At 41.6% G+C, this 19,784-nt stretch overlaps 1 protein-coding gene and 1 long non-coding RNA gene across 2 annotated transcripts in view; one reads left to right on the top strand and one right to left on the bottom strand.

Moving 5' to 3' along the window:
- The window catches only part of LOC147139435 (uncharacterized), a 24,495-nt gene extending 13,575 nt beyond the window's left edge, over positions 1–10,920 (bottom strand). The window contains exons 1-2 of the long non-coding RNA XR_015088769.1: positions 10,751–10,920; positions 7,286–7,350 (exon numbers count right to left, since the gene is read on the bottom strand). This is a non-coding gene — a long non-coding RNA (uncharacterized LOC147139435). The remainder of the gene's footprint in view (positions 1–7,285; positions 7,351–10,750) is intronic.
- LOC147139436 (cytosolic phospholipase A2 beta-like) overlaps positions 1–19,784 on the top strand; it is a 31,829-nt gene that overhangs the window by 1,140 nt on the left and 10,905 nt on the right. Inside the window, exons 4-16 of the mRNA XM_086045922.1 lie at positions 1,627–1,755; positions 10,422–10,456; positions 10,542–10,584; positions 11,379–11,451; positions 11,590–11,726; positions 11,912–12,043; positions 13,101–13,141; positions 15,283–15,325; positions 16,503–16,557; positions 16,913–17,037; positions 17,308–17,397; positions 19,433–19,467; positions 19,619–19,757. Coding sequence (XP_085902048.1) covers positions 1,627–1,755; positions 10,422–10,456; positions 10,542–10,584; positions 11,379–11,451; positions 11,590–11,726; positions 11,912–12,043; positions 13,101–13,141; positions 15,283–15,325; positions 16,503–16,557; positions 16,913–17,037; positions 17,308–17,397; positions 19,433–19,467; positions 19,619–19,757 — 1,077 coding nt within the window. The remainder of the gene's footprint in view (positions 1–1,626; positions 1,756–10,421; positions 10,457–10,541; positions 10,585–11,378; positions 11,452–11,589; positions 11,727–11,911; positions 12,044–13,100; positions 13,142–15,282; positions 15,326–16,502; positions 16,558–16,912; positions 17,038–17,307; positions 17,398–19,432; positions 19,468–19,618; positions 19,758–19,784) is intronic.

Genomic DNA, 19,784 nt, shown 5'->3' on the forward strand with positions numbered 1-19,784 from the left:
CAATAATAGCACCTATTTTTTAACCTGTTGCATATCGTCACCGTCAGGTGGAAACTTTCCTTGTTCATTGTTGTGGATTCGTTGTTATTTAACATAATTTATACAAATATGTGATCAGGCAAAAGTGTTTAAAATGGCGCCTGTCCATCAAAAGGCACATACAAACAAACATATACCCACTGCCTTTTACACCATCATTGAGTGTGCCGCCTGCACAGAAAGCAAGCAAAAAATGTTAATTTAAGATTTGTCTAAGTATTTTTCCACGGGTTATGATGCGTGAATTGGTGAACTTGCACTGAAAACAAATACAAGCCATGACTTAGCAAAGATTTCGTTCACAAAAACAAGTTGGGGCAAGTCCATATGCATGGTAAAGAGAAACCATGACATTACAGGGCTTGAGAAATCAGACTAGCAGATACAAGAAACATACAGAGGACCCTCACATACTTCGGTACCCACGGATCCACCCATTTGCAGATTATTTTAAAAAATATTTTTATGCTATCCTTTATGTTTGGGAGGAGCCGAATCCTGTTTTCCGTGGAAAATGCTTATTCGCATTATATCTGTGCATATTAAAAATATATATTTCTATGATTTTTTTTAATGCAATTATAATGGCGTCAATTATTCACGCCACGCCACGCCACGCCACGCCACAAAGCCAGCCACCTCGGAGAGAAAAAGAGTCCTTTTAAACCTGTGGTGGGTAATCAGTGCAGCTGCTGGCACTCCTGCAACCATCTGCCAATCAGCCACTCTCCCCTGCACTGATTGGATAGTTGAGTCGAGGGCCACCAATCAGGGAGGAGCAGGTGGAGAGTTCCAGCACACAGACGAAGATTAACCCCTACAACCCAAAAAAACTAGGGCTGTCAAAATTAAAGAATTAACTATGGAGATTAATTTACATTTCATAACGCACTAAAAAAATTAACTCAGTTAACTCAGTTTTATTTACTTCCTGTAGCAGCTGACCTCTGCTCACTGTGCAGCCAAACTTAGAGGAGAGTCATTGTTGCAAAGATGGACTTCTACGTATAGTTTACTTTTAAAAAGTTGCTTAACGGCTCATTGCAGAAATCCAAAATAATTTGCAGACTTTGCACGGACAAATTCAAATGCCATTTTAGTTGTACGTCTTTGGTGTATCGTTCAACTGTTGTATTTCACAGGAGAAGAATCGTATTCAAGGATCAAAGAAAGCTATTTGAACAGTCTTTGAATCGAAATATGCTTTTATTTTTTTTTCCGTCATTAATTCCAAGATTTTACTCAAGTATCTGTTCCAAGCTTTGTAAAAAATTGCAGTTGAAAAATGCGATTAATTGTGACCAATTACGGAAAATTTTGCAATTAATTAGTTACAAAATTGTTATCGCTTGACAGCACTAAAAATAAAAACACAATTAATAGCCACAAAATATCGTGGGCCATAAAACCTTCTTTATTGGGAAACACAAATCCCTCCAATATAATAAGGTGGCTCAAAGATAAGATTTTCAATGCATGTAATACAAGTATAACTTCAGTATGTGTATGTATTGAGTCTTAAATTCTTGAATGTTTTACAGTTAAGAGCTACACTTAAGTGTTAATATTGTGTTAATATGTTCCCAGGCTACTCTGCAGATAAATCTGTATGATGAGGACCCCATGTATGATGCTGTGATTCAAAGAATCATGTTTGATATCAGCACCCTGAAAGTGGGGAAGGAAGAAATCAAGGAATTTGCGATCCAGCCCGAGGTACAGTAAGTAGGCAACAGTTATCCATGACGATCGCAATATAAGCAAACAGACATGGGCACTTTTACCCTATTTTGCCGGTCTGTCCTCCGTCAGCGACCCGGGCACCCTTCTGTCATCGTCCCTCTGTCCTTATTCATAAAAATAATCGTCCTTCGACCCCATCTGTCCTTTTAAAGGGCTTCCGTCCTTACATTCCGTCAGTCAGTCAGTCAGTCAGTCAGTCCCCTGCCCCTGCCAAAAAGAAAATGCATCAGTGCATGACGTGACATTATTTGAAGCTCATTAGCTAACTAATTTCCTATTCAGATCCACTTAGCAGCTGGGAGTATCGTGAGTGGATTGAATTGTTTCCAACTGTTTAAGTGTCACCAAAACACAGCATTTAGCCAGCGGACATCATGAGAATATTTAAGATTGTGTTATAATGGAATACTATTGCATTTTATTGAAAAAAAATGTTGCGTTATAACACAATAGGGTCTCCATTTTGATTGTGTTATTTTGGGACGAAACAGGTTGGTGGTGGTGGGGTGTGTGATCATACCCACGAGATGCTGTGAATATGAGCGAATGTAACACGTGAGCACAAATTTCACAAACAGCTAAATAATAGACAGAAATTGCTTTTCAATTTTTTTATACAGATTCAACAAAAATACAATACTTTGTAAAGGTTTTATGCTACCATTACAGTAAATTTGTAGTGTTATTTCCATCTGTTGTTTTTTTTTACAGTACACAAACACAGGAAGTGTTTACAGTATAACAATGTGATATGTTGTTGTTGTCGGTTGTGCCATTAGGGGGCAATCGTGCACCATTGAGTGGAAGACGAACGTGTGGCTAGTTGTTGACGCTGATGGGCTGCATGTTGGAATAAATGCCGAACGAGGTGGACCAAAACAAAGAAACTGGGCATGTGTTTTATTTTAAAGACCCACACTTTAACATGGTGGCAGCGGCAGAGAATTTTGCCCAAGATTTGTTTGTGAGTCGTTGATTCAACTGGAGAAGACGACAAGGCGCTAACAGTTAGCAGGGTGGCATGGATGGGCTAAAAGCTCCACAGACGTTGTGTTTGGACTCCAGCAACCTGTCTGAAACGTGGAAGACATGGAGGGACGAGATTCAACTCTATGTTGGACTAACTGTCGCTGTGGATGACGAGAAAAGGCGAGTGAAGCTCTTCAGTTATCTGGTCGGTGAGAACGGCAGAGAGCTACTTGATACGCTAATGGGGGACATAGCGCAGGCCGACTGGAAGTTGGAGCACATGATTGAGAGGTTCGACTCGTACTGCAGTCCTACAGTGAATGAAATCGTGGAGAGATATAGATTCTTCGCGAGAAACCAAGGGACCAGTGAGTCAATTGACAGCTATGTTACATAATCGACGCTACTGGCTAAAACATGTAACTTTGCCACTTTGAGAGACTCCCTCATTCGAAACAGAATTGTGTGCAGCATTAATGACGCCAGCATTCGGGATCGCTACTGAGGGAAAAAGGTTTGACTTTGGACTCGTGCCTTCAGCTCTGCAGAGCAGCAGAGCTGTTCCAGGAAAACTGCAGGGCCTCACCGGGAACGGTGGAGGAAGTGCACGCTGTGCACGTAGCTTCCCGTCAGCAGCAAAAAGACAAAGATGACATGGTGGAGTGCAAATTCTCCGGTAGGACACACAAGAGAAACAACCGAAAATGTCCGGCTTTCGGCAAGAAATGCACAAAGTGTGGTAAGGACAACCACTTTGCGGCAAAATGTAAAGCTCGACCAGCAGTCAAGGGAAAGACAACTGTTCACTGTGTAGCAGACTGTGAAAGTGAATATTAGGACATTCTGTGCTTCAAATTGAAGATGTGAATACCATAAGCTCAAACAAAGAAAATGACACGAAACTGTTTGCAGGCATGCTTTTAGGCAAAAATTTGGTCAGATTCCAGATTGATTGCGGAGCTACATGTAACGTATTACCTTTTAACCTGTTAAACGCTGATGTAAAACTTTATGAGACAAAGTCTGTATTAATGATGTACAATGGTAGTAAGGTGAAACCACTAGGTAAATGTAAAGTGAAACTGAGGAACCCGAGAAACCAGAAATTGCATCAGTTAGAGTTCCAAGTGGTGGATGACAACTGCACTGTCCCACTGATAGGGAAAAGAGCCAGTGAGGTTATGAAACTTATTAAGGTGCATTACGAAAATATTATGGCTATTGACAGTATTGTGACACTGAAAAAATGACAAATGGAGAATGGACATTTGAACAGATTAAGACAGACTTTGCAGATGTGTTCTCAGGAGATGGCTCTTTGGAAGGAGAGTACACAATGGAAGTGGACAAAATTGTTAAACCAGTACAACTGCCAAAGCGACGGTGCCCGTCGCGATGCTAAAACCACTGAAGGGAGAGCTTCAGGACCTTGAGCGCAGAGGTATTATTGCAGCAGTCGACTGTAGCACCGATTGGATCAGCAACATGGTGGTAGTACAAAAACAAAATGGCAGACCAAGAATATTCATTGATCCAAAGCCCTTAAATAAGGCACTCAAGCGCAGTCAATTTCCATTGGCAACCATTGATGATGTACTCCCAGACATTTCGAAGGCTCAACTGTTTCAGTGTGTGATGTTAAAAGCGGTTTCTGGCATGTCAAACTTGAAGAGGAGTCAAGCTACCTGACTACATTCTCCACTCCATTTCGGCGCTACAGATGGCTCCGGATGCCCATGGGGATTAGGCCAGCATCTGAGGTTTTTCAGAGAAAATTTACTCAAGCACTGGCTGGGTTGGCAGGTTTGTACATCATTGCTGACGATGTGCTTATTACAGGAAAAGGTGAAAGTCAGGAAGAACCAATAAGAGATCATGATACAAAGTTGAGACAGTTTCTGGAAGGATGCAAACAAAAGAATATTAGATTCAACCCAGACAAGTTCAAACTGAGACTGAGTGCAATTACATTGGACACCGGCTCACCACATACCAATTGACCACATACCAAGGCCCACAGACATAAAAGCAGTGTTTGGCTGTTGGGTACAGTAAACTATCTGGCAAAATTTTGCCATTAACATTCGGACCAATGTGAAGTGTTTAGGCAGTTGATACACAAAGACGTGAAATGGGACTGAACAGAGCAACATGAAAATGCTTTTGTGAATCTTAAAAAGATTATTGCAGATGCTCCTGTCCTGAAGTATTACTGCCCAGAGGAGGACCTTGTAGTACAATGTGATGCGTCAGATACAGGCTTGGGGGTAGCACTCATGCAGGAGGGCAAGCCCATTGCATTCGCAAGCAGAGCGCTCACACAGACGGAACGTGGCTATGCTCAGATTGAGAAAGAGTTCTTAGCCATGGTTTTCAGTGTAGAGAAGTTTCATCAGTTCACGTATGGCCGTAAAGTCACTGTACAAACTGATCATAAGCCACTAGAGACAATAGTGAGAAAACCACTGTTGAGCGCACCAAAGAGACTCTAAAGAATGATGCTGCGAATTCAGACATGATTTGAACGTCGTATGTTCCAGACAAAGATATGTTGCTGGCAGACACATTAAGCAGAGCATATCTCCCAGAATGCTCATCCCAGAGCTCTGTTGAAGCTGAAATAGAGGCTGTTAACATTGTACAGCTCCTACCCATCTCCAGTGACATCCTAAGTACGATTAAAGCAGCTACAAAAGATGATCAAACGCTACAAACTCGTATTAAATTGATGCAACATGGTTGGCCATCAGACAAAAGAGCTATCCAACCGGAGATCAGGCCATACTATTCATTTCAGGCTGAACTGAGTCACCAAGATGGCATTGTGTTTAAAGGTGAACGTGCTGTTATCCCTACCTCTCTCCAGCTGCCTTCATTCATCTCATCTAGGTGTTTGATGGATGTCTGAGGAGAGCCAGAGAATGTGTTTTCTTGATTGGCATGAATAACGACATTCAAAAACACATCACTCGTGATGTCTGTAGGTCAGTGTATGACAGACAACAAAAGGAAACACTCCACCCACATGATATGCCAGACAGACCATGGGCAAAGTTGGGCGTCGACCTTTTTCAAAACCTTGTTTGATAACAAAAACAGTAACAGTTGACTATTATTCCAATTATAGACTTCTTGCCTGACATGAAATCGGTTACAGTGATAAAGAAACTGAAGGATCATTTTGCCAGATATGGTATTCCCAGCACTGTAATCTCAGAATTTGGACCTCAGTACACATCTGAAGATTTCCATAGGTTCAGTCGGCTGTGGGAGTTTGAACACAAAACTTCATCTCCAGGTTTCCCTCAGAGTAACGGCAAAGCGGAGTCTGCTGTCAAAACAGCAAAAAGACTTTTACACAAGGCAAAGGCTGCTGGGCAAGACCCGTACCTTGCATTATTGGATCATCGCAACACACCGTCACAAGGACTAGACACGAGCCCAGCGCAAAGATTGCTGAGCCGCCGAACAAGGACACTACTCCCTATCAAGAGCAGCCTTCTTCAGCCCAAAGTGATTAAGGCAGAGCCAGCACTGCTAAAAAAAAAAAAAATCAACTCCACCAGTGTGCATACTACAACTGTGCTGTAGCTTAGAGGAATTTCGCTTTAGGGGTTTGGCGGATGCCTTAACTACTTAATCACTTGTACCAAATTCAAATGAGGTGTAGAGAGAGCGAGAGGCAACCAAATCAACAATTAGAATGTATTAACAAGTGATTAATGACAAACAAATTTAGTTGGGTGCCCAAATTAATACTAATAAAATGTTCTGGCCAACGTTGCCGCGGTTAATGGAGGAGAGAGGAGGGGAACTTTTCTCTGCCGGCGAGTGAGCGAGTGCACCTGCTGCCGAACGTCGGGGAGGACCTCCACTGTACAGCATCATTATTATTATTATTATTATTATTAGAAATGCATGTATACCTTTGTTCATCTATCTATGTCAGCACTGTATAGTATTGATATATTGTATGTATGGTAGAAGGTAATAAACCTGTGTATCCACCTGTTGCCGTTCATTCAACATGACTTAATAACTTGTGGCTTCCTGCAAGTCAAACAGATGTGTGCTCCATTTTACAGGCCCACATTTCACACCGAGTTGTACATTTGAGAGATAATTGAGACAAGATTATTTCAGTATTCCTACTTTTTGTGATATTATTTAGTGGTATAGAAACACGGATCCAGTCATTACTCTGTTAAATATTTTGTGATGCACACTGACGGAAATGTTTCATATTTCATATCCAAATGGGGTGGAGTGTACAGTATACAGTATTATTAGTGTAGTATTATTATTAGCCACTGATCATAGTCATACGTGAATGAGCTCAGCTCTAAGTTCACTTTATAAACCTCTTCAGGTAAACAACCAATACCTTCACAATGAATGTCAGACTAACTAGTGAGCTAATTAGCACGGGACTTTCTGCTGTTAGCTGGAGCTTACTAATGGTTACGAGCAGCAATCGTTTAATTTGATTGACGTTTTGCGTGACAAATGAGAAGCGGAGTGCTTTACTGCTTACCTTTTTTTTTTTTTCTTTATGATGAGGGGTGGAGTGCACCGTTCCCGGGGTATGTAACATGGACACTGGTGGGGGTGGGTGGTGGTCCGGGTTGAGAATCCAGAAGAGAAGGCAGTGGCAGTTAAGGCAAGTGTGTGCCCGCTCAGTTATAAACATGAGTGCCATAGAAAACGGTTTGCTGCTGAAATGGGATGCAACAAAGCTGCATTTGAACAAGCAAGCAATACGGCATCCCTTTCACCACTGTGGTTAAGTCACTGGACCGAGAGGGGCATCACAATCACAGTTCGGAGTTGAGGACAGGGACGACACACGTAAATGGTAACAGCAGAGCTGGGCAGTCCGTCCCGTGGACAGAATGGCCCGTCCCGGACGGACGCCCATTTTTAGGGCGGAGGACGGGTGTGACGTTTGGAAAAAAGGGGCGAATTAAGCAAGAGCATAGGTGGATTTTAGTCCGGCCCACTAATCGGCCCTCATGCATGTGACGTAGTCGCGAGGCGGCCAAAATTCATCTCAACCTACTCGGCGAAAGGCTTCTTTAATACTCCTGCGTCGACGCGGGCGACAACAGCTGCATTGCATCACATGACCGACGCATTGTGCTGTGAGACATGTTGGCGACAGGTCTGCACATGTCAGAAGTTGTTGCTGCGTATATACGACTCTCCGCGCATTCTCTCTCGTGATCGTTGCGATGACGTACAGGTTCCCCCGGCTTGGCCCGGCAATTTATTTGTTGCCACGGACGATAGGAGCTCGTTGCTGCTGCGAAGCAAACTAGTTTGGCAGCGGCGTGGATGTTAAGTCACTTATGTGTGTTAAGACGCTACACATGCACATACCACCTTCCAGATCGTTTTCGCAATACAATTAAATGCATCGTCTAGTCATCATAAGGCCTTTAGTTGTAGCAGGCACGATATCCATTGTTGTCGCTGTCTTTCTGATCATTGCTCAACAGTAAAAACGGCAACCGGAATTGGCATAAAAGGCAGAGGAAATTCCGCCCTGTGGTGTCCTCGTCAGTAGCCATAGCGACGCCCTCCCGACTTAGAATGAAACCAAGACATTTTCAAAACAACGCGTGTGTGTTGTGGTCGAGTATAAAGGCAAACTGCATGCAGTACTGCCGCAGTGACGTGCTCGCGGATACCGCCCGCAAGCGTATAAAGAAGCATGAAATGAGCATACGACAAGAATTGCCTCCGAACGCTTCAAACGTGCCAGTAGTTACCCAACTGCGCGTACATACTTGTTTGTAACCCTCAAAAGTTATTCTACCTTTTCCGGAGGCCGTGGTATGGCGGGTTACAATTCAAGGTCGCGTTCATGCACTTCATCTGGAGTCTTCCCTACTAAAACAACCAACGCGGCAGGACAGGAACAAATACTTATTCAGGATAAAAATAAATATATAGTCACAATACAATATTGCAGCATGTTAGAAAAATAAATACAAAATTATATATGCAATCCCCAAATTAATAAAAATGACTGGCAACTAAATCATATGTTACACTTGCATTGGGAGCCCCCGTGGAAACGCTGTGCACTGCACACGTTTGGTCTGCACGGAGGGGAGAAGAAAAGGAAGGAGAATAAGAATGAGACCAAGAAGAAGAAGGGGCGCTGGCGTTTGACCACGTGAAATTTGAAACCTGAATGTCGCAGTCGCTTCATTCGCAAACATCGGAGAGGGAGAGCTTTTGCTTGGTAGAAAACGACGACAGGCAAAAAAAAAGGATTTGACATCGCAATCAAGTGGCCAACACCCGCCTCCGTGCAGACCGAACGCATGCAGTACACAGCATTCTCTCATCGGGGCTTCCAATGGTCGTAGATACACACAGTTGGGTAACTACTAGTGGTGCGTTTGAAGTGTGTCCACACCTGAATATTAAATTAGCCAGCTAATGAGCTTTAAATAAACTTCTACCGTTAGCATTTCTCCCGTGGCGCGTCATGCGCGGATACTTATTTTATTTTGTTTTTAATTTTTTTGGGTGGGTGGGGGCAGACGTAAGGACGGAACCGCTTTAAAAGGACGGGGGCGCTAATTTTTATGAATAAGGACGGAGGGCCAAGGCTGGAAGGGTACCCAGGTCGCGGACGGAGGACGGACCGGCAAAAAAGAGTCAAGTGCCCAGCACTGGGTAACAGTGTGCAAAGCTCACACGTATATTTCAATGTCTAATAAAGATGCCAGTCGGAGATCTCAATGCTCATATGGACATAGACAAACAAAAAAGCTGTACAAGGAGAGTATCTGCAGGGTTAGGATTATATTGCTTTTGTGGAATAAGAGTTAATCCGCCTGTTTTTAGCTATCTCCGGGGGCGGCCATTTTGTCATTTCTGTTGACTAAAAATGACATCACAACTGCTCACAACGACAAAATGGCTGCCCCCTGAGATTGCTAAAAATGGGTGGATTTTGCTGCTTAACTCATATTCCACAAACACAATATTCATCAGAATGCCTTGTTTCAACTAGTGGGCCTGCATAGAACATATTCTTGAAAAAATATTCGACTTGTCCTGTCCTGCATTCTGACCCTGAGTAGTCCCTTGTGAACTACTTTCAGAACTGACACAAATTTCCATGTGTTGTCACCACTGTGAATTATTACATTTTAACTACCTATTATGTTAATTTCTCTGCTCTGTTTTACCTGGACTCTTGACTTTCCTCCTCGAGAGATAGCTTTTTCTAAAATAGTGACTGATTTTGCCTGCCATTTCTGCAACGCTAAAAAACAAAGGTTTCTCTGACACGAAGGAAACTAAGTAAGACATGCTTGGATGCAAATAAAGGGGCAATATTTAACTGTTTGTAGCATCCGCCAGGGAAAATGAGAACGCAGATAGCACCAACTAGCCGGGTGAAAAATACAATTGGATCTGTCTCTTCTTTGGTAATTGCTTCAATTCTTCCGGTGCACTGCTGTTGATATAGTGCCTCCATAGTGGTGAATGCTGCAACTGCAGTTAAAATACATTGCTGCCTCAGAGGAACTTCTATCACTCAATGAACACAGATGGAGCTCTGTTGAGCCAGCTCTAGCTGGGGCCGGACACTAAATTAAGTGAAGACGGCCAATATCCATTATAATCTTTCTTTTTTATGTTTGAAGGGTAAACTTTGGATCGCCTTTGAGATGCGGGAGAGGTAACCGTTTTATTTTATTCTATTCAACATAACATTTTATCTGAAAACACATGGCCTTTATAATCCTTTGTTTTCTTTTCTTTAGTATTATGAAAGCTCTCAATCCCAGCAAAGACAGTCATTTGCGGGTAAGAGACTGACAAATTATTATTATAGTAGTAGTAGAAGTAGTTTAATTCTGTCATGGTCCCAGATCAGATCCCGGAAAAAAGCAGACGCAGATAAATGGTCTACAAAAATTCACAAAAAAACAAAACTGCACACAAGGGAAAAGTACTAATATAAAACACTTACCAAAAAGGGCAAGGGTTAAAGTGCACGCGGTACACGGAAGTAAATACTAACAAAAACACGCTTGCAGAAAAAGTGCAAGGAATCTAATCTCATTGTAAATTCCAAGAACAAGGCAAAGTGAGACAACAAGGAATAGGGAGTCGAGACAAAGCATTGGCACACAGAGGTGAGCAAACAAATAGGTCTGAGAAGTCCAGAAGGTTCAGCTGCCCGTCTGATTACTAATGGGCAGCAGCTGCAACACTTGGAGGATCCACTCACCATCAACAGGCTGGACTGAAAAAAAAACAACAGGCCGTAGCGATGAATTAGGACAAATTCAAGCATTATACTCATGGTCAGATTTATTTTTTTTCCACCCATTCAGTCTGACATTTAAATAAAATTAGATGTGATGTACAGCAGAAAACAAAAAGGAATTTTCATGATTCAGTACACACTATTTATCAGTCATTAAATGGTCCAAGTATTTTTTCCTCTGTATGTTAAAAACAACACCAGTTAATTATTATAAGAGGAAACATTATTTGCCTGATGATTCTGTCTAGGTAAAAATTCTTTCAATTAAAAGTCGAAATGGTGTCATATATGGCCTTGTTCCAGTTATAATTGTTTCCTCATTCAACAGAAGGAAGTGGTTTCTTACCGGAAATTAAATGTTACCATACTAAAAGCCAAAACCCATTATTCCAACGATTACTGTAAGTACAGCTTTACTTTCATGTATTTTCAAGTCAAACATTGATGCTTTCATGGTTACTTTTGGAATGGACAGTTGATTACTTTCCAACATGATTTTTAGCAACCATGTTTCTGCTTCCCTTGTCCATGTGTTACAGTTTCAGAGCCAGACTATTATGTCACTCTTTGTCTGCCTACTGCAACTGCAAGTGCATTCCACACAAAAACAGTGTACAATAACTATAATCCAGAGTGGAATGAAACATTCACTTTCAGGGTCCTCTCCCATCTGAAAGTAAGTCCGCAGAAAATCAACAGACATCAGATCAAAGGAGGGACTGTTTACGATAAAATTGTAGTCTAAAGTCTGGTGTTTTGTGTTACACTTTTTAAATACTGTGTATATTTTACACGTGTACAGCAGAAAATGATTCCAAAACAGCAGACTGTGAAAAATAAGAATGCCCAATGTTTCTACAGAATATTTTAGAAATCAAGCTCCATGATGAGGACTCAATTTCACAAGATGACCTAATTTCAACCATTCTGTTTGACATCAGCACCCTCACACTCGGGAAGAAAGAAACAATGACATTCACCTTACATGCAGAGGTAAGAGCAAACAATTGTAACTGTCTTTTTGGGGTCTCATTCTCAGGCTTGTCTCGGTCTCATGGTTTATTCTCGACCAGTCAAGACCGAACCTGCTTGGGCAGCATTTGTTCATCCATGCATTGTGGGATTTGTGCATGACTGTGATTAGATGCAACCAGGTTTCAAGTATTGTGAAACACATTAGCAATTACTTTAAAGTCTTAATGTGGTGTTGGATTATGTCTTGGCTCCAACACCAATTTACATAATCAGAGTTGTTGGCGTACAGTGAGGCCGGTAACGTGTTACTCTAAAATGGCAGCCCTTTTGAGTAACTACAGTAGTAATCTAACTTGTTACTTTTTTTTAATTAGTAGTCCGATTTAAAGGGAAAGTCAATGCAAACATTTTTTCAAGAATATGTTCTATGCAAGCCCACTAATTGAAACAGGCCATTCTGATAAATATTGCATTTGTGGAATAAGTGTTAATCCCCTCGTTTTTAGCCATCTCTGAGGGTGGCCATTTTGTCTTCTGTCGACTGAAAATTACACCACAACTCTTCACAACGACCAATCACGGCTCAGAGTCAGAAAACAGGTCAGCCGTGATTGGTCGTTGTGAGCAGATGTGATGTCATCTTGAAATCATGAACAGAGGATGAGTTTTGATTGGCCACACAAATTTTTGTTTCACACTGAGTTTTTCACCTTGCGAGGCGAAAAATATCAAGCATGTTTGAATTTGTCTTCAGGCATTGTGAAGCAGAAAACGTATCAAAACTTACACACACAGTGAGCTATCTGCCAAGAAAATGGTCTCAAATTAATTTTTGTTCAGCAGAGAGCTCCCGCGTGTGGCAGACTTTAGTTCTATGCCTTAAAGCCCATCAGTACAGCGAGTCCTCATCAACTTTACTGTGTGAGCCACACAAAAGACAATTGTCCTTAGTTCTTAGAAATGAGAATGTCTAATGTATAATACATGTATAATATTCAGAATTAAAAAAATACTCTTATTGGCCGAAAAATGTATCAAACACATTTGCATGATTTTTTGATTTTTTTTCTTTTAGACAGCGGACCACATCTTAATACAGTTTGAGATGCTCCACAGGTAACAAACTTGACATATATTGCAATGTGAATTAACAACATTGGCTCAAGTGAGAGGAATTCTGTGTGTGTCAGAAAGGTTACAGGACTGGTGTCACAAAAGATATCATCGCTGTCGGGCAGGCAAAATCCTCACTTCTCCAAAACCACTACTTTTCAGGAAATTGAAAAAATGCCACCTTACTTGAATTATTAAATACAGCATTGTTGAAGTTGGTATTAGAGTACAGCTTACAGTGCTATAACAGCAGCCGTGCTGCCACACAGAGACATGTTAGGTGATTAAGGAGGTTACTCCAATACGGGGATGCTCAGGGCATCGTGCACATCATTATAGTGAAGTGTCCACGAGTTGTCCTGCCACAACTGTCTCTTCTTGCAAACTGAATGCAGCAAATGCCGCAGGGTCATTTTGGCTAGGTTCATACTGCAGGTCTTAATGCTCAATTCTGATTTTTTGGTAAAATCCGATTTTTGGTGTCAGCGTTCACATTACATTATAAATGTGACCTCACTCTGTCTGGTGTGGGAACATATGTGTCCCCAAAGCATTTCTACAGTGGTGCGATTCGGTAGGAGGTAGAAATACAATATTTGGCATTAATGGGGCGAGGCTTTTCTATCTCATTTCATGGAGACATCACCAAAGATGACGTCACGTCATTGCCGCGTGTAAAATACGAACCGATCTACGTGGCTGAATTAGTACTATCACCATAAATGTCCATTTTATGCTTCATGTTTCAATTGGGTTGAAATTAAAGTCAAATATGAACTCAATACTGTCAGAAATCTGGAGAACTCCAGGAAGAATTGGATTCTATAATCACAAACTCAGATAAGAATTGACAAAAGGTTTATTTGTACAAAAAGGTGCAATACCGACAAAGTACAACTCAGGACAATGGTTACAAAAAATCAGGATAAACAAGATAAACAATAAGCGCTTGCAAAATGCAAGGAAGGATATAAACGTAAATAGCTTGTTGCCAAAGAACAAGGAAACCCAAAACGCGTATAATACAAACCGAGAATAACAAACGGGCATAAACATGGAACGTCTAGAAGGTTAGAACACTTGGTGACAGAGTCGTGAGCAAGGCGAATAATCCGACGTGTTGTCGGCATGGCAGTCCCTAAAGTGGAAGTCAACCCAGACATATTTTTTTTCAAGAATATGTTCTATGCAAGCCCACTGGTTGAAGCACAGCATTTTGATAAATATCGCATTTGTGGAATAAGGGTTAATCCACTCCTTTTCAGCCATCTCCGGGGGCGGCCATTTTGTCACTTCTGTCGACTGAAAATGACATCACAACTATTCAGGGTTCAGGTAACGGCCAATCACGGTTGACCTGTTTTCTGAAGCTGTGCCGTGATTGGTCGTTACCTGAGCCCTGAGTAGTTGTGATGTCATTTTCAATCAACAGAAATGACAAAATGGCTGCCCCCTGAGATGGCTAAAAAGGGGTGGAATTTGTTGCTTAACTCATATTCCACAAATGCAATATTAATCAGAATGCCGTGTTTCAACTAGTGGGCCTGCTGAGAACATAGTCTTGAAAAAGATGTGTTTGGGTTGATTTCCCCTTTAAATAGTCCGGTGATTGAGATTCGAGACAGGTGTGCTGCTGAAGGGCACACCCACCAGTCCTGCTGGAGTGGAAAACAATAACAAAACAAATCCATGACAAATACTGTTACTCAAAACAACTTTGCAGATTTGATCTCCCACCTCCGCATGACTCTCCCTTCGCCCACGCAGAGCACATTTTGGGCTCTGCATGACGTTGCTGTAGGATCTATGCAACCTGGCTGTTCGCATTGCAAAAAATTCAACACATATCTGATCTAGTACCACAAATTAAAGTGGCCCAGGTCGCATTTGACAAAAAAATCGGAATTGAGCCGCTCAGACTGTCATAGAAAAAAAATCTGATACAGGTCACATATGAGCAAAAAAATCAGATCTGGCTCATAGTTGCCTGCGGTGTGAGCCTAGCCTTTGTTGACATGCTGGATGATTGGCCCATGTTGAAGTGGAAAACTCGTACTTTGTACCCAATCCCAGAATTTTCTGACATATTCTTGTAGACCATAGCAAATAACTCCTCTTTTCTTTTTGTTAATTTTTCTTTTTAGTGAGGAACCCCCCTGTGAATATCTCAGTAATGGCATCCTCCTGGTAAGACATCAAAAGCACCACGTGCGCTTAAAACAGTGCACTTAGGGCCCTATTTTCATTCCCAGTGCAAGTCTAGTGCAAAGCATAGTCTAACAGTGTGCATGGGTGGAGTTTTCTTCCTTTATTATTTTGTTAAACCTTGCACAGGTAGAATTGGGCATAACCTAGCCAAGTCCGGGCCATTCTTAGCTCCATCCCTCATTTGCATTAAAATCAGGGCGATCGGAGCGCATGCCGTGCTTGGCATTGCAGAAACGGGAAATACATGACATTGGCATGTAAACTTCAAGATATCACCTTGCAGTTGATATAGTCATCAGAGCTGGGCAGCGCCTAACCGCCATCGAGTTCCCAAGTTGGGCCCAGGTTGGTTGTTTAAATATGCAGACGGGAACTCAGGGGCTGTTAGGCGATGCCCGTCTCTGGACTCGTCGGCTGCACATGTGACGTAGGCAATTGGAGATTGCCCTGCACCCACGATCGTACGTCTGTGTGTGCGACAGCTCACAAATATACAGTAGCTGTGCCGCACGGTCAGGGTGGTGCGATTTAGATGATAATGATTAGATTCCATTCCATTAAATTATTTCTACGTTTCAGAGGAATTGTTCCATGTTGTCATACTTATGAATGAAATAGATGACATCTACCACACACGTCCGCGGAGCGCTGAATCTGTCTGCCTGGGCCTCGATCAAATACACGAAAATCGTGTTACAACACCCGCACTGCGAGTTACACTCCAATTTGCTCTACTTTTTGTTACCAAATTAGGAGATGCATCAAGGGGCGCGGCAGCCGCGTCACCCAGCAAGACATTGTGAGTCTTACCAAATTCACAAACACACTAAACAAGACTTCCCCTAGCATGAAAATGGAGATGCGCCTGTTTTTTTGCCGAGCGCAGTCCACTTTCTGTAAATGAAAATGATCAGCTCCGTGTGCCGTCACGCCCAGTGAGGCGCATCGTGGTCCCAAACAGTAGACTTAACTTGCCACGGCACCAAATTGGAGATGCACCTTTTTTACACCGGCCACACGCGCGCCTGCCTACCAAAATAGGGCCCTTATTGTCTGAGTACATCATATTTAAGCGGGTACTGGAGTTGCTCGTGATCATCTTGACATTTATGCATTCAATGATACTTATGGTATGTCTAACATGTCTTTCCTTCAGGCTGCACCATTCTCTGCTTTGGACATCGATGTTGACAAGCTACTAAACAAATCTGGTATTGTATGTTATGAGAGTGGAATGTAAATGAATGTATTTATGTTTTTCAACAATATGACCGTTATACAACCGTTAAATAACCTATACATGTGTCAGATCATTTTACCTGACCCTGTAGTTTAAACTCATTATCATATTGGGTAGATTAAATTTCCCAATTCGTATTGAGGCCTCACAGATATATATATTTTTTTAATATGCAACAGTTAGGACAATTATTATGAATAATAATCAAGGTACATACTGCTGGATGTTAGAAGTGGTAACAACGTTTGAAGTTGTTTGAGAAATATCACTATTGCAAGCGATGCAAAGATTTCATCGGTCAATATTTTTCGATATGCTTTTCATAGGTTCTCTGGGTAAAGTGATGAAGCTTCGGGGTGCCTGTCCTGAAAATCAGACTTTAGAGGCAAAAGAAATCACCAAGCTGCGTTTCTACATCAACAGAGACTTGGAGACTGAACTTGGTGTTTCAGTGAGTGACTGTCAATAATGTTGCTGTTCCTCTGTGGGTCTGCTTTGTTTGTGTGCAACTTTCTCATGATAGGAAGATTTTCTTCAAACGATCATCACATTTGATTTTGAAAAGAAAATATGTCTTTTTTTTCTTCATTACACTCAACAAGTGTGCAGTCCTAACTAAAGTGTGTTGTGCTTGTATTTTTATTCTATACTGCCATGTGTGGCTTTTCTTTAAATCTGATGATAGTTCATCTCCATTGTACCTATATTGATAACTTTTCAGTCCTCCGCTGATGATATCACCCCAAGTTCTACAAGGCTTCAGCCACTACCACCTGAACACACAAGTAAAGTTTCCCTTGTCATTGATCAGGTAATATTGTGTGTATTCTTTGTTGTGTATCTGTAATTAGCTCTATTTAGCATCTTAATCATACATTCTTATTTATTGATAGTAATCAAAATATGCTCTTACTCATGCATGACTCCAACCAAAATAAAAGGTTGAAGTTAACTTCAGGCATGCTTATACCAAATAAATAACAGTAATGTCCAGCTGGGCACTTGACCCTTTTTTGCCCGTCCGGCCGCGACCCTCCACCCTTGACCTGGGTACCCTTCCGGCCGCGACCCCCCGGCCATATTCATAAACATTGTCGGCCCCCGCCCCGTTCCGACATCCGAATAAAAAGAAGCCTTTCACCGAGTAGGCTGAGATGAAGGCTGAGGGTATCGTGCAATACCCAACATTTCCCACTACTGTAATACCGTGCAATACTCAACATTCCCCACTAGTGTTAGTCTAGTTTTATTTTTATCCAATGCTGTTCCTTACATTTCACTACAGCACTGCAGCACTGTCACTTTGAGTATTTTTCCTCTGTACTATGTACAGGCTAAAATGAGTGTTCCTCATACTTTTTATGTAGATGTATGTTGGTGTGTATATACATGTGTATATACACATGTTACTGCCTATATTTAAATAGGTTTAATCCTGAATGTTTGCCGTTAATGTTATACATTAATGGCTACATTATGCCGGCATCCCTGTGTGACCTATACCTTTGCTGCTGTAACACTGAAAATTTCCCCACTGTGGGATCAATAAAGGCCTTCTTATCTTATCTTATCTTAAATTTGGCCTCCTTGCGACCACGTCACACGCATGAGAGCCGATTAGTGGGCCGGACTAAAATCCACTTCCGGCCACCTGTCACCTCCTACCCCTCCGCCCCAAAAATGGGCATTCTGCCGGGCCGGCCCAGGGACAGACTGCCCAGCTCTGGTAATGTCGTATTAAAAACATTCCTTATGGTCAAATAAATTTTTAGAACATGACGTTACAGTTCTATCAAACAACCTTTTTGGAATGCACATAAGTAAATTTACTCTACATGTGTAATAGCGCTACGGCCGGATAGTCAAACATACTGTATTTCAAATATATAGGGCATCATCAATAACCTATCCATCCGACGTTTGGTGTCTATTGTTAACTACACCATTTTTGGTTGTTCTTTTTATTTCAATTCAGTAATTTATCCTTTTTATTGAGATAATTTCTAAGGTGTATTTTCTGGATATACCGCGAAAATAGACGATTACATAGACGGAAAAAATGGGCTTCCAACTATGCTTAGTCCGACTATTTTTTTAAGTTTCCCATCTATCGTTCATCACCAACAAAATGGCCATCCGTCATAGGCAGACCGGTCCGTCACATAGGCGGAATGCCCAGCTATGCCTGTCACAATGCCAAGGTTGGTTTCATAGATGGACTAAAGCATAGACGACTGCCCACCTCTGCAAATTACTGATTAAGACCTTCTACTCTAAAATCCATCCATCCATCCATTATCTATACCGCTTGTCCTCACAATGGTCGCGGGCGTGCTGGAGCCTATCCCAGTTGGTCTTCGGGCAGTAGGCGGGGGACACCCCGAATAGGTTGCCAGCCAATCGCAGGGCACACAGAGACAAACAAACATCCGTCCTCACAAATACTCTAAAATCAATTTTCAAATTAAAATAGAGATCGATAGATAGATAGATAGATAGATAGATCGATAGATAGATAGATAGATAGATAGATAGATAGATAGATAGATAGATAAGGGCACTAGATAGAGAAAGCCACTCTTCCTTTCTAAAGCACTCTTCACGTCGAGCATACACTGTACTGTATATCGTACTACCTTTGTAAATCTTTTCTATAATTTCCCTAATTCAGTTCAACAATTACATTGATGTGTTGATTTTTATGCTATTTTCTGACCATAGCCATCAGCACAACAATGAATCAACTATAAACTAAGAATCTCAGCAAAATCCCATTCAGTCAGTTGTTTTATAAATGTAATACTGTTGATCCAAGTTATAAAGTGACTTGTTTTTCATTGTCATAGGACGCAGTGGACTTAAATATTGAGACGCATGAATGGTAAGCATCCTCCTTTTCGCTGTCATGCTTAAAATACAAACTTCAATTTAGGTCGACCACTTCTGACAACAAGGACATTCTCATATGTGCTGTACCATACAAATTCAAATGTTGACTTCAGCGATTGTGTTATGGCCTTGAAAATCTGCAGCATCAATGACTACATTGCAGTTCGTCTTGATTTTGACATTCCACAACAAGAGAAAGAGTATTTGAAGAAGAGAAAGCCCGTTGTGGGACAGGAAATGCAAAAGCTCTTTGGCCTGGACTCTCCACCATCAACAGATCAGGTGTGGAGCAACTTTATTATGATTCTA

Source organism: Filicampus tigris, chromosome 11, assembly GCF_054856515.1.
Source record: "Filicampus tigris isolate MCC_2025a chromosome 11, RoL_Ftig_1.0, whole genome shotgun sequence".
In the NCBI taxonomy this organism is placed as follows: Eukaryota; Metazoa; Chordata; class Actinopteri; order Syngnathiformes; family Syngnathidae; genus Filicampus; species Filicampus tigris.